This window comes from Pantherophis guttatus, chromosome 1 (assembly GCF_059756535.1).
Source record: "Pantherophis guttatus breed Tessera chromosome 1, ASM5975653v1, whole genome shotgun sequence".
NCBI lineage: Eukaryota > Metazoa > Chordata > Lepidosauria > Squamata > Colubridae > Pantherophis > Pantherophis guttatus.
In genome coordinates this window covers 95,990,777-96,005,916 of record NC_142063.1, presented here as the reverse complement: position 1 = coordinate 96,005,916, position 15,140 = coordinate 95,990,777, and the positions used below count along the sequence as shown (strand labels likewise).

Here is a 15,140-nt window from a genome sequence, read left to right as displayed (position 1 = left end):
CTATTTTTTTAGTGACCGTTCAAAGTTACAATAGCATTGATAAGAGTGATTGATGGTTGTTTTTCACATTTACAACCATTGCTGCATCCCAGTACCTGTATGATCAAAATTCAAACAATCGGCAACTGGCATGCATTTATGATGGCTGCAGTGTCCTGGTGTCATGTGATCATCTTTTTGTGACCTGACAAAGTTAATGGGGAAGCCAGATTCACTTAACAACTGTTGCAAGAAAGTTCGTAAAATGGGGCAAAATTCCCTTGAAATTTTAACAGTGGAAATTTGGAACTGAATTGTGGTCATAAGTCAAGAACAACCAGTACCTATATTCAGAATAAATGTGTAGATTGCAGGTATATATTAACTTGTGTGCTCTTTTTCTTTCCTTTTTATTTAATTGCATTTTCCTTTCTCTGTTTGAAAATCTTGTTAAGGTGGTCCAAAAAGGACCCTTCCCACAGTTCCCGGTATTCCAGGTGGAACGAGAGCCGGTGCTGGTAAAATTGGAAGGATGATTGCTGAAGAAATAATGGAGATCCATAGGTAAGGAAAAGCTCATATTTTAAAATTATTAAGTATATGTTTCTCAATTTGTTAGGGAAAGTTCTATTTCATTCCTGTTTTTAACATCTTCCTTTCACAGGAACATGGGGTATAAATCCAATTAATTGATTTCTAAATAGGCTGGTCAGTTATTTCCTTTCAAGGCAAAACAAGCATAACTGCGTGTATGTTTCTTTGTACAGTGAAGTATTTTAGCATGGTTTATCCACAATAAATAAGCAGTAATTGTGAAAGAAGCTTAATAAAATAACCCAATGTAGTTTCCAAGATTAAGATGAACAATAGTCAACATATAGTCTTCCAAAGCATAGTAATCGCAGATAGGCAAAATAGACGGAGCTTGTGGAAATGTAGCTTGTTTGCCAATTTTATTTTCCTTTTGCCATATCCAGGCATATACAGTAAAATAGCAAATTGGAGCCATATTCCTTAGGAGATAAAAATCAGAAACTGAAATCATAAAACCTGACAAGAATGCTGTGACTGTCCCACAATGAACATAATGTGAGGAAACCCAAAAGTGCTTTTTCAAGAGGCAACTGGACTTTGTTTTTTTTTTCTTTTTCTTTGAAGACATTTCACTTCTCACCTAAGAAGCTTCTTCAGCTCTGACTGGATGGTGGGGAATAGAAGGATTTATACTCCTTGCAGATAGCTGACATTAAAAGAATGCAAATGACCAGCTGTCATTTGTCAAACAGAAGAAAAACCAGAAAGTCCAGTTGCCTCTTGAAAAAGCACCTTTGGGACAACCATGACTCGGATGACTGAGAATCTCCATAGACAATGTGAGGAAGAACCATACAGTCTAAGAACTGAGATTATGATTTACTGGAATATTTTATAAATATGATTTACTAAAAAGAATTCCATAATTGTGTTTAAACTCCAAAACTAAGCACATATATATGGTTTCAGATTATAATTTTGGGGTTGTTGATAATATGTCATCCTAAAAAAAATGACTTTATTTTTTTATGCCTTTTGTAATTTGGCTGTCGTTGGTGTAACAGGATTCGAGGATCTTCCCCTTCAAGTTGTGGCTCTAGCCCATTGAACATGACCAGCACACCTCCCCCTGATACTTCATCACCAGGAGGCAAAAAGGTGAGATGGGAGGATTTTAAAAGAGTTTTTTAAAAACCTATATTGTCAGACTTCACCATATACATTAATCCCAACTGTTGTAACAAATCTGTAAAATGAATGTATTGCAGCATTTGCAATCTTGTTGAACTGGCATAATAATAAAATATTATTTTATTGGCATAATAAAATAATAGACTGGCATAATAATAAAATAATTCTAAGTGGAGTTTTAAAAAGTTGTTTAAAGGATTTTTAAATACAAACACAAATAAGAACATATTTTGCCCTACAAATGTATAAATCCATCCATTAAGTTTAAACACTGAAAGCTTCAGAATTCAAGCTATAGCAGAAATGTGATTTTCATTGTTCAAAAGAATCAAAACTGCTTTCATAATACAAAAATTACCTGTGCTAATAAATGCTTATCATAGAAATACTGTTTCCCTTATTGACCAGTGCTTCAATAATAGGTAACAAATTTGAGAACCATTAAACTGATTTATAATGACAAGTACCCATGCACAAATTTGAAGAGCTTATTAAATACACTTGAGGTAGGATCCTAAGTACATTGTGGTTAATGGTATCCTGGCTCTGAGTAGGAACAATATGTAACTATTGATCATGTTACAACATTTTCTTTGTGGGTATCATTAAAAAAGCCTCAAGCCTTGTGTGGCAGAAATCCAGAAAACTGGAGCTGTGGATCTATCCGTTTCTTATTAAATGATCAGTGGAACCAGATATATTTATAGTATACAGGATGCCTATGAACCAGGGTACCTAACATTGTAAAAATAAGTTTTTCAGTTATTGCTCACTGCTGTGTGATTATGTGTGAGTATAAAGCTACTTGTATCTTATCATCAAAAATTTACCAATATATCTCAATGTATCCCTGCATCAAATGGGATCTAAAGTAAAAAAGGAAGATCAAAATATAACAAAGTTTATCACTTTCCTAACTGTTCGTTCTTTCTTTCTTTCTTTCTTTCTTTCTTTCTTTCTTTCTTTCTTTCTTTCTTTCTTTCTTTCTTTCTTTCTTTCCTTCCTTCCTTCCTTCCTTCCTTCCTTCCTTCCTTCCTTCCTTCCTTTCTGTGGTCACCCATTTCACCAAATGTGATTCTGCACAGTGTACAATAAAAAAACAACTATAAAATACAGGTAGTCCTTGACTTATGACCACAATTGAGCCCAACATTTCTGTTGATAAGCATGACAGCTGTTAAGTGAATTTTGCTCCATTTTACGACCTTTCTTGCCACAGTTGTAAAGTGAATCACTGCAGTTGTTAAATTAGTAACCCGGTTGTTAAGTGAATCTGGCTTCCCCATTGATTTTGCTTGGCAGGTCACAAAAGGTGATCACAAGACCCTGGGACACTGCAGCCGTCATAAATGAGTCAGTTGCCAACTGTCTGAATTTTGATCACGGAGATGCTGCAATGGTCATTAAGTGTGAAAAATGATCATAAGTCACTTTTTTCAGTGCCATTGTAACTTTAGTCACTACACGAATGGTTGTAAGTCAAAGGTTAACTATAAAAAACAGTTAATTAAAAACATATTATTAAACGGCAGTATTTTAATATTATGATTAAAATGATATCTTAATATATATCCATACAATTCTTCTAAAACAGAGAGACCAAGCTTCTTCATCATACTGCTATTTTGTTACTTTGTGCCTTGAGAGCACAACTGGCATGTCTTATGACATCAATATCACTCAATGGATTATATAGAATTTTTTAACCTGAATTTCTTGGATTATTTCAAAATGGGGAGGGATATTAAATAGCAATAGCACTTAGACTTATACACAGCTTCATAGTGCTTTACAGCCCTCTCTACGCAGTTTACAGTGTCAGCATATTGCCCCCAAATAACTGGGTCCTCATTTTACCAATATTGGAAGGATGGAAGGCTGAGTCCACCTTGAGCCTGATGAGATTCAAACTGCCAAACTGTGTATATTAGTCATGCAGATGATTAATATGACATTTTAGAAGAGGGAAGTAGTGAGAGTGGCGAATATCTGTAGCTCAAGTGTAGGATAAGGCTAGAGGTTCGTTCTCCAAGCTTGAAGGATGGTTTCCAAATGTTTCATTACCAGTCTAGTTAACATTTTCAGTGGAATTTAGGGAATGTCTGTGTTGGTGTTCTTCAATTTATAAGGGCTTCATGTGATCAGTAGATGGGAGGGTCCCGATGAGGGTCTTGTGAGGGAGAGGTCATATTCAGGTGAGGGTCCTTTGGAGGTATAGTGCTGGTTGGGGGCAGGGGTGGGTTCAACTTACCTTTACTACCGATTCGCAATGGGGCCACGTGCGTGCGCTGTCTTCGCTCGTGCGCATGTGACATGATGACATCGTGGTCGGTGGGCGGAGCCTCCCGCTGGTTTTACTATAGAACCGGGTCCGAACCAGGGGCAACCCACCACTCGTTGGGGAATGTTGCGTGTGTTGGTTGAGGATCAGTGCAGTCACAGGTTGGTTGTGCAGTTGATTTAAATTATCCAGGGTTCTCGTGGGCTGATTGTAGGTAGATATGTCTGTTGATGGAATTGCTTGTGGAGTGCCAGGGATTTGGGATTGTGGCAATTGATTGCCAGCTGGTGTTTATGGATTCTAGTTTTCAGTTGAGGTGATGCTTGTCCCAGTGGAATTGGTTGCAATTGTTACAATAGATTTTGTAAATTACATTGCTTCTTTCATCCTTCTGTATCATGTCTTTGGTTCTGGGATAATTGCTGGCAGAGTGTGGTTGGGGGTTTGTGGGCTATTGTTATTCCTAGAGGTTGGAGAATTCTGGCTGGGGAAGTTGTCTTTTCATTAAACATTAAAGGGGTTTTACAAAAATTTGATGTGTGATGTTGGAATGCGCACATAATTAAAAAGTTGGGACCAGGAGTACATTGAATTATGGGCTGTTGGAGTTTTCAAGATACAAACATCACCGAGCATTTTTTGTGACTTTTCCCTCACTTTTCTCTTGCCATAACAAGCAGAAAACAATTTCATTTTTAAGTTGCATTCCTTTACAGAACTCATTTCTGGCCTCTCACCTTCCTGTAATTGGTAACAGCAGCCACAAAATAACAAATCCTGTGAGTTAGAAATGACAAAACAGATTTTTTTAAAAAAGATTCTTTTTCTCTGCAGTACTTTCTCCCTCTGGTGAATTCTACATTGCTATGTGTGCAATCCTATATGTTTGCTAAATATGGCTTGTGGTAATCCTATATGCTATCCCTACCCCTACTTTGCAATTATGGTAACTGTCATTCTGTTTCTCAGATTGTCATTTTCTGTCTTTGGCTGGTTGAATGTGGATCTCTCCCCTCCCCTCCATAGTGAATTAAAATTAGGAAAATTTGTGGTCACCTCAGTGTTGCTGTGCTGTACCTGGAGGTTCAGTAGACTGGTCCTGCCCTAGCCTTCTGGCCATCTGGAGGCCAAATAGACTGACCCCTCCTTCGGCTGCTGGAAATCAGATAGACTGGTCACATCCTAGTCCTCCAGAAACCAGGTAGACCACTCCCACCATCAGCTGCCAAAGGAGGGTCAGAAGTTGCTCCCACTTCCACTGCATTTTTGCCCTTGATCATCCTTCTTGATTATGTAACGCAGTATCTCTGAAAGGACCAAAGAGGTCCTGGTGTCAGGGTTCCAAGTAACAGACCCAACAAAATCAAAACTCTGAGGCCTGGAGTTTCCTCAAAGTAAAATTTTATTAGGAATGCCATATTGGCACAGCTGGTGAAAACCCAACTCTGAAGGACCCAAGGTTTTCCCCACCCAAATCAAAACCCAAAGTTCATGTCCCCCAGGTCATACATCCATCACATGGTCCAATCAGGTGGCAGTCTTCCTCGGGCTGTCTTTGGTCCACACCTTTCAAACACCTGGTGGGGACGTCCTTGGCTTCCATGGGAAAGAATGTTATTTTGGCTACACTTTCCCCCAGTTATCTCCATCTCCCCCTTCACATTCCCACAGCCGCAACTGGCCTTGCTGTGGCAGCCCTGAAGATTTCCAGAATGGTTTCAGGGCTGACACATGGGTTATCTAGTAGTATATAAGAGTGTGGTGTAGCCTTTTTCTTTTTCTATGTCTATTATCCCATTGAAATCACCCAGTATGCAAATATTACTGTATTCCATTTTACATAGTCGTTCATGCAATTTTTTATAGTATTCTCCCTGATTTTTATTTGGAGCGTAGATGGCTACCAGTAATATTGGTGAATTTCCTCTCTTTATTTCTATTATTAATGTTCTTCCTTTGGGATCAGCATACTTTTGTTCCGCGACAATCCCTCCCTTAATATATATTGCTAGCCCCCCCTTTTTGTTTCCGCTAGCACTGTAAATGTTTTCCCTAATTTGTTATATTCTAGATATTTTACATCTTATTTCCGTATTTGCACTTCCTGGAGGCATATAATTTTAATTTACGGTTTTAATTTACGGCCAAAATATTTAATTATTTTAAACTGTTTTTAAATTTTGTATGTCCTGTTTTTTACTTAGGCTGTTCACCGCCCTGAGTCCTATTTGGAGAAGGGCGATATAGAAATTGAAACAAACAAACAAACAAATAAATAAATAAAGTCAGTATTTTGTTTGGCTAATTTTGTAAATATCTGTCTCCTCTTTCTACTCTCGTTCAGTCCGTTAACATTTATTGATATTAATTTCCAGTCTTCCATTTCTGGTTTCCCTAAGTGGGGTTAGTATTTATTTGCCCTTGTGACTCTTTAGGTTCTTGGTTTCTTTCCTTTTGCATCCTTGTCCTCTTTTTCTTCTATGTCCTTCTTGTCCAAAAGCCCTTCTTTGGGATCTCGTTGATGGGGAGTTTCCTCTTCTTGAGTTGTCGTTTCAGTTTCCTTCTTACTGCTCTGTTCTTCTTCCATCCCTAGTAGTTGGTCTAGGAAATCTTGTGCAGTTAGTAGACTGTCGATCTTTATTTTTTTCCCTTGCCGCGTAATTAACATACCTTCTGGCAAGATCCATCTGAACAAAATGTTTCTTTTGTTTAGTTGCATGGCAAGGAAACGATAATCTCTTCGTGACTCTCCTGGGGACTTGTTTCAATGTTATCACCTCCTTCCCCTTGAAGATCATCAGTTCTTCCCTTGTTATGTTATATAGTATATCCCGGACTTTTTTCCTGGCAAACCTAATATGGACCTCTCTTGGCAACTTATGTCTTCTGGTGTAGTTAGTCTGTATCCGGTATACCTCGTCCAGCTCTTTGTATCTTTTTTATCCCTTTGTAGTGCCTCAGCAATCATCTCTGCTATTAATTGTCCCAGATCTTCCTCCTTGCCTTCCGTTACATTCTGAAATTGCAGGTAGAAAATTGCCCGGTCCATCTCCAACTGGATAATGGAGTCCTCAAGTTCTCTGTTTTGGGCCATCAATTTTTGATCTACCAGTTCGAGCTTCTTTTCATTCTGTTCCACTTTAGTTTCTACATTCTTTATTTTTTGTTCATTTTTGTGAATTGACTCTTGTATGTCATTCATTTTACAGTCCAGAGATTGGATGTCTGTTTTTAGCTCGTCATAATTGCTGGACATTTTCTCCTGCATTTTCATCATCGTCTCTTGGATCAATGTTAAAGTGGATTGCATAGCCTGCATCGTTAGGATTACCACGGATTTTTCAGTCTTTGATAGTCCTTCTGTTGATCTTTGAGTTGCAGGTGATCCCATAGTGATTGTGGGATTTGAGGTATTTTTTTCCTGTTTTTAACACTGTTGTGGAGAGACTTGTCATTACTTTCAATATCCTCCTTTGATCTCTCACTATCCTATCTATGTTTCTCCAAACTATCATCCACTGGTGTTATCTATTTTACTTTTCCTTGTTCTCTTTATCTATCGTTGTGTTAGTCTATGGTGTCACTAAGAGAAACCTTCCAAAGTTGTACCCAGAGGAAACTTATACCTGTTAATTCTATGCCTTATGTTTCCTTATCGCTTGTATCGCTTGTATTTCTTATATTTCTTATATTTTGTTTTTCCTGCAGAGAGATGTGCTCACAATCAAGAGTCTGCTTATGGTCTTAACAAATAATCTTCAGTTTCTATACAGTAATATCTATGTTCAAATATATGAAAGGCAAATTAATCAATATTTAGATCTAGATTTCAATTAATCTACTTAATTTATAATTAATTGGTTCAAATAGTCTTGCCCAAAATCTTAGGTTTCTATACAATGAAATATATATATAATTATGTAAGAAATAAATTAATCAATTATTAAATCTGTATTTCAGTTATTATTCAATTATTCACCTACTAGAATATATGATCGTTATCTGCTTATTAATAATTAATCATTAACTTATATCTCAAATATATACGATTTACTTAATTGATCGTTCAACAAGTAACATAAAGGGGGGTGGATCACAAGGTAATAGAAAGGTAGGGGAAGAATACTTTATCTTAATAGATATATTCCAAGGAACAGATCCAGAATTATTTCATTTTGTTAGGTTAGAGTTTGTTATTGTTATTTTCATTTTCTGATGTTCTTTAGTAGCTTTTTAACACAGTTTCCATTTATTGTTCCGGTTAGTTCCTACAATCCTTTTAAGTTCAGGTGCTCTCAAGCTCCTTCTATCCTCGCTTTGCCTTCTCAGTTTCATATCAACAATTAATCCAGTTAATCCAATTAGTCCAAATATAAGCTTACTGTGCCTTTCTCAATTCTGTTGATCACTCCTCTTCCTCTGATTGCTCTTTGCAATGGCCGCGTATCCTGCTTCCTTCCTTTTCCATCCCAGCCTAGATCTCCATCTCTCCCTCCATGATATCAATGCTTCTTCCACTTTGTTTACTCATGAGAACCACCGGTGTTTCTCCTCGTGCCTCTGCTGTAACAAAAGATCTTGTTATTCTCCCGTGCCGTCCTATCACTTCAACTTATTCTGTTAGATCATTCTCCTTCCATCTATTCGCCGCTCGATCTCCTTCCGTGAGTCTTCTCCCCTGACAAGACCAATCTCACTTCTCCAATTTTCTGTGTTTTTACGATGTTCTGGGGAAAAATCTCTCCTGGCACTGCCTCCACCGATCTTCGCCTCCAGCACTTTGTTGGCTTATTGCGGCCTCGGGTCCGCCATTTCAAAATGACAGACGCATTCATGCTGGGATTAACAGAGGCGTCCGATCAGGCAGTGAGCGCTGGCCCGCGCTTTTCCGCTCGCCAGACTCCCTCTCTTGTTCGCAATGCTCTTCAGGCTCTTGCGCCCCTAAGGGTCCCCAAAACATGAAGAAATCCGGGGTTAGAGAGCAGAGATCGCTCTCCTCCCACTGTATCGCCACGAATCGCCAACCGGAAAAGCGGCAAGGATAATAAAAAAAAAGAAACAAGCTACCCAAAACCTTTTTTGACCTGATAGAGGAATTAAACTTAATAGATATCTAGACCCTACATCCAAATGAGAGAAAATACACCTTCTATTCAAACCCCCAAACATCATGGTCCAGAACAGATATGTTGTGGGTTAGTAAAAAATTAGGACTGGAAATTGAAACAGCAGAAATTAACCCCAACATATGGGCAGATTATAACCCCTTAGAAGTAAAATGGAAGACCCTACAAAGAAAAAAGTTTAGGAGATGGAGATTAAACACACAAATTCTAAGAGAGAAGGAATACATAGAAAAAACAATGGGAGAATTGAAATTATTCTTCAAAGAAAACGAAAATCAAGATTCATCCCGAACAAATTTATGGGATACAATGAAAGCATACCTAAGAGGGTTAACAATAACACATAATGCATATAAGAATAAAGAAAAATGGAAGGCGCAAAATACCCTTCAGAAAGAGATTGGTGATATGGAAAAGAAACTACAACAAAGTCCAGGAGATAAAGTAGCTAAAGAGAACTTGACAGTGTTGAGGCATAAAATGAACATAATAGACCAGGAGGAATTGGCAAATAAAATTAGACAATCTAAGCAATATTACTTTGAAAATGCCAATAAGCCGGGTAGGTGGCCTGGCCTACAAGTTAAAGAAAGAAAATAAAAAGCGGATTATCCAACAGTTGGAGGATATGAAAGGGAATCTACAGAATAAAGAAGAAGACAAACTTGAAATTGCCCAAGAATATTATACAGAACTCTAAAAGAGGAAGAGGTTCCAAGAGAAAGGATTGAAGAATATTTATCGGAGGAAGAACTCCCACTGGTAGGAGAGGAGGAGAGGGAGGGGCTGAACAAAGAAATCACAAAAGAACAACTAAGGACAGCAATCTCAAAACTAAAAAACAACAAATCACCAGGCCCGGACGGTCTCCCAGGAGAAATATATTAAAAATTAGATGAAATATTACTACTAAAATTACTGGAGATATGTAACGAGGCTCTATTGGAGGCCAAAATTTGTGGAGGGAAGCCCATATTACATTACTGCCAAAAGAAGGTACCGACCCAAAACAATAAAAAACTATAGACCAATCTTCCTTTTAAATTCAGACTATAAAATTTTTATGAATATAATGGCTGAAAGAATGAAAAGAATATTAAATTTCATGATACATTCAGACCAGAACGGCTTTCTACCTGGCAGACAAATTAGGAATAATATAAGAATAGTTGTAGACATTTTAGAATATTATGAAGCCCACCCAGAAAAGCAAATGGCCTTAGTATTTTTGGATGCCCAAAAAGCGTTTGACAATCTTAACTGGAAGTTTATGATCAAACAAATTAAAACAATGAAATTTGGAATGAACTTTGAGAGAATGATAGAAACAATTTATAACCAACAAAGGGCAAGAATAATAATAAATGGGGATATGACCAAAATGTTCCAAATCAAGAAAGGAGTAAGACAAGGGTGCCCATTATCACCATTATTATTCATTTTGACATTAGAAACCTTGTTAAATAGGATTAGGAACAATAGTGAAATAAAAGGTCTAAAAATCAGGAGAGAGGAATATAAGACACAGGCCTTCGCTGATGATGTAGTGCTTATTATTGAGGAACCACTAGAAATGGGCCAAAGAATTCTTGAGGAATTAGGAAGATATGGCGAGGTTTCCGGGTTTAAATTAAATAAAGGAAAAACTAAGATGTTGGTCAAAAACTTGACAGAAAGGCAAAAGGAAGAACTAGAAAAGAAATTGGATTTACAAATTGTTAAAAAAATTAAATACTTAGGAATTTGGATAGCATAAAGATGCTCGGCCCTGAAAGAAGACAACTATATACCACGGATTAAAAAAATTAAACAGGATCTGGAAAAATGGGGGAAATTGCAGTTATCACTTCTGGGCAGGATAGCAACGATAAAGATGAATATCCTGCCCAAGTTATTATATCTATTTCAAACCACACCAGTCACCTTAGATAAAAGATTTTTTATAGAACTTAACAAAATTACCAGGAAATTTGTTTGGGGCGGGAAAAAACCAAGAATTGCACTTCGATCACTACAAGATAATAGAAGTAGGGAGGCTTTGGACTCCCAGCATGGGAAATCTATTACAAAGTGGCTAACTTAGCCTGGATAAGGGAATGGATCACCTTAACAAATAAAAGAATCTTAACTCTGGAAGGGCATGACCTACAAAAAAGATGGCATGCCTATTTATGGGATAAGAAAAAAACATACTTCCACAGACATAGGATAAGAGATATGCTAATACAAACATGGGAGGAAATTAGATATAAACAATATATGAAGGTTCCGAACTGGCTTTCGACAATAGAAGCTATGATATACCCTAACATACTAGAAACCAACAAAATGTTTAGGTATAAAGAGCTCTTAGATAGCCGATCAAAATCTCAAAACCAATCAAACACTAGGAGAACAGGGCATCCATATCGATTGGTGGCCATACCTGCAGATTAAATCCAGGCACCAAAAAGACAAGGAAGAATTTGGAATAGAGGTGGAAACAAATAGATTTGATAAGTTATTGATAGGCCCAGAAAAAAATATTAGCCAGATTATACAACTATTTATTAGAATTTGACAGGGCAGAAGAGGTGGTAAAAGAACCAATGATAGCGTGGGCAAAAAATATTGGACACAACATAAATTTGGATGAGTGGGAGACAATCTGGAATAGAAACTACAAATTAACAAAAGCAGCATCATTTAAGGAAAATCAATACAAAATGCTATATAGATGGCACCTAGCCCCTGCAAGACTAGCTAAAATATACCCAAACATAAGTCCCAAATGCTGGAAATGTGGATACCACCAGGGTACCTTCTTTCATATGTGGTGGTTATGTCCCGAAGCGATGAGGTATTGGAAAAAAATCCAAAATTGGTTACAAGAAGTAATTAAAGAAAAAATTGAACTGGCGCCCGAAACTTTTCTCCTGGGAGTACTAAAGAGGAAATATGAGGAAAAAAAGAGGTATATAATTGTACACATTATCACAGCAGCAAGAATAGTTTACGCACAACACTGGAAAGGAAAGGAGACACCACTGGAGGAACACATAATCCAGAAAGTTTTAGAGTGTGCCGAAGTGAGTAAACTGACGTTAGAGCTAAATGAGAAAGAGGATTCGGAATACTATACGGTGTGGGAACTTTGGTATAGATGGATGGATAATCGAATAAGGGAGAGATAAGAGATAGTGTAAATATTAGAATGAATAGGTAAATTAGGAGGCACTATAACAAAAGAATGAATTTAATCTGTATAGAAAATACCACTGTCTAACCAATTTTACGTGCATTGTACTGTAATGTAATATAATTTTTTTTAAAAAAAAATAGAGTGGTGTAGCCATTACATATGAAGAATTAATCCATTCTTCCATTTAAAACAATGTAGCCCCCAATATGATTCCTACTACCCAGAAATTAAAAAGATAGGGCACACTATCTTATGCAGTCAGATTTGATTTTGATAAGTGGTATAATTACCTAGTTTCATTTTTTCTATATACAGCATCATCTGGAATGTAGTGTCATCACTTGGGATATGTGTAAGGGTAATATTGGTGACAGCATTGCTTTTGAAGTGTGATATTACAGCAAGCATGTGCATGTGAAGCTTTGTAACATAATGAATCCATTTTATTTCTCAACACAAGGTTTGATAAGGAAAATAATCACATGGGATTTTTCACATGGTGAATAGGTTTTTACTAACTGTGAAGCATAGGGTAGAGTAGCTAAGATTCACCAAAATTTGGTTCCCAAGTTAGAAATCTCTAGAATGATTGTAATTATAGCAGTAATGAACTACATAGGAAAATACATATTCTGCCTGAGGAGGACTTCTTTGTCACTAAGTTGACAGGTGAATGTACCCTGTTTCCCCCAAAATAAGCCATCCCCTGATAATAAGCCCAATCAGGCTTTTGAGCACATGGCAATAAGGCCAAACGCTTATTTCAGGGTTCCAAAAAATATAAGACAGGGTCTTATTTTCAGGGAAACACATTACAAAGCAAATTATTGAGGAAGTTGCAGGGCTATATAATGTAGATGAAATGTTATATTTAGAAATATACTGACATTACTATTTATAGATTTCATTGAAGAATTAACTTTATGCTAGACTTTTATACTTCCAGCAAGATCAAATGTGTAAAATAGGCTGAATATGAAGCCTTTTATTTTGTTTTCATTTTCTTTTCAGATTTTGAATGGTGGAACACAAGACATTCCTCCTGCCAGTATATTGCCTGGCCAGATACAAGACAATCCAGCCTATCCCTATTCTGACAACAACTCCATTCTTGGTAGGCCAATTCATGAAAGACAGAAGATTAAAATGAGGAACAGGAGAGTAGAGCCCTTTCATTGTATAGCTAGGTGAAATCCTGAAGGGTGAATCCTGCCATGGAATGAATAGAATTTCTACGGAAAGATATATAAAATTAAAATATGAGCATATTGTAATATTGTATTAATAAAGCCCTGGAGTTTTAGAGGATCATTTTGTTGGAAGATGTTTTTAGTTTAGCTCCAACATTATTTCTTAAAAGAAATTTTACAACTTTGGTAGCATACTAGCAATTTTCCAAGTTACTATGGTAAAATATAAGATTAATATCTTAAATATTCCTATTTATAATATTTTATATTGATATTTAATAACTCTTAATAAAAACAGGTTATTTTTTTCAATTTCAATCTATCTCATCCCCTGGAAAAATTCTTAAAGACAGTCTAAATATTAACTAGCAGTATTTTATCCCCATTTTAATTATTTATACTATAACATAGTCAATTACACAATATTATATGGATATTTCATTTCATTGTACATTTGATAGCGATAAAGTCAGATATCAAATAAGAGCAATTAAGAGCATTAAGAGCAATTGATCTTAATGTTGCTCTCAACTATACTATATACTTTTCTAAGTATGATAATTAGTTTAGGAATAGAATTATTGTAACGTTTAATTTTTCTATTCTCTTTCTAGGGGAAAACTCACATATAGGCATTGATATGATAGACAATGACCAAGGATCCAGCAGCCCCAGCAATGATGAGGCAGCAATGGCAGTTATCATGAGCCTTTTGGAAGCAGACGCAGGGCTTGGTGGCCCAGTTGATTTTAGTGACTTACCATGGCCCTTATAGATGCTGCCCATGAGCTGTGACAACAGAATATATCAAAGTGCATTATTGGTGGAGTTCTCCAATCTGTGAAGCTTGCTGAATTTGCTTTGGTGTTTTAATTTGATAAGCCATATCAGAGAACAGTCATACTTCTCCCGTGTGTACTTTCTGACCAAGTGGAGATGAATTTGCAATGGTGTTCCTATCATTTTTGTTAGCTGTGTATAGCTTGCATTAATTGTATATTTTGGGTATTGTTTTTGTGTTGACTTTTTTTTTTAAAAAAAAATCACTGTGCAAATTAAGCACTAGCATCACTGGTAGCTTTTATATGCAAATGTCATTTCAGCTATATGGTGTTTTTACACTACAGAGAAAGTCCCTATGTGGATAAGGAATATTTCTTATACTAATATATCAAAGCTGTTTCTTGTAAGATCCTTTACTATAAATATTGTTGAAGTGTAATGTATTAGACAGTTAAATATTTTTAAAATAAAATGTTTTCTTTGTTCTAAATTGGAGTTACTTTGTAAAGTAGGTTTCTAGATGAAATTCATTATATTAAAAATAGCAAGCTTCAGCTGTTTTATGCAACTTGGTTGACTTACCTAATAAGCCAAATCCAGGATGAATATAGTTTTACTATTTGCAATGTAACCTATCAACTGCAATTTGGGTGGGTATATTGTATTCGATCCATAGATCGGTAACACCATAGGGATACTTGAAATATTTGAATTTGGTAAACTTTAAAAAGGGGAAATTTTCTTCCTTCCTTCCCTCCTTCAACGCAATTATAGTTAAGACCTTGGACCTTGTCTTGCTTGCTTTGCTCCTCTTTCTTTCTACATCTGGCAAAATAAGAGTATGAGAATAAGTCACAGAACAATGACGCTTAAGT

General features: G+C 36.4%; 1 protein-coding gene across 1 annotated transcript in view; it reads left to right on the top strand.

Annotated features, from left to right (window-relative positions):
• The window catches only part of BMAL1 (basic helix-loop-helix ARNT like 1), a 68,314-nt gene extending 53,559 nt beyond the window's left edge, over positions 1-14,755 (top strand). The window contains exons 16-19 of the mRNA XM_034417125.3: positions 435-543; positions 1,578-1,671; positions 13,304-13,406; positions 14,097-14,755. Of these exons, the coding sequence (XP_034273016.1) occupies positions 435-543; positions 1,578-1,671; positions 13,304-13,406; positions 14,097-14,257 (467 nt within the window). The 3' untranslated portion in view covers positions 14,258-14,755. The remainder of the gene's footprint in view (positions 1-434; positions 544-1,577; positions 1,672-13,303; positions 13,407-14,096) is intronic.
• Positions 14,756-15,140: the final 385 nt, after the last annotated feature.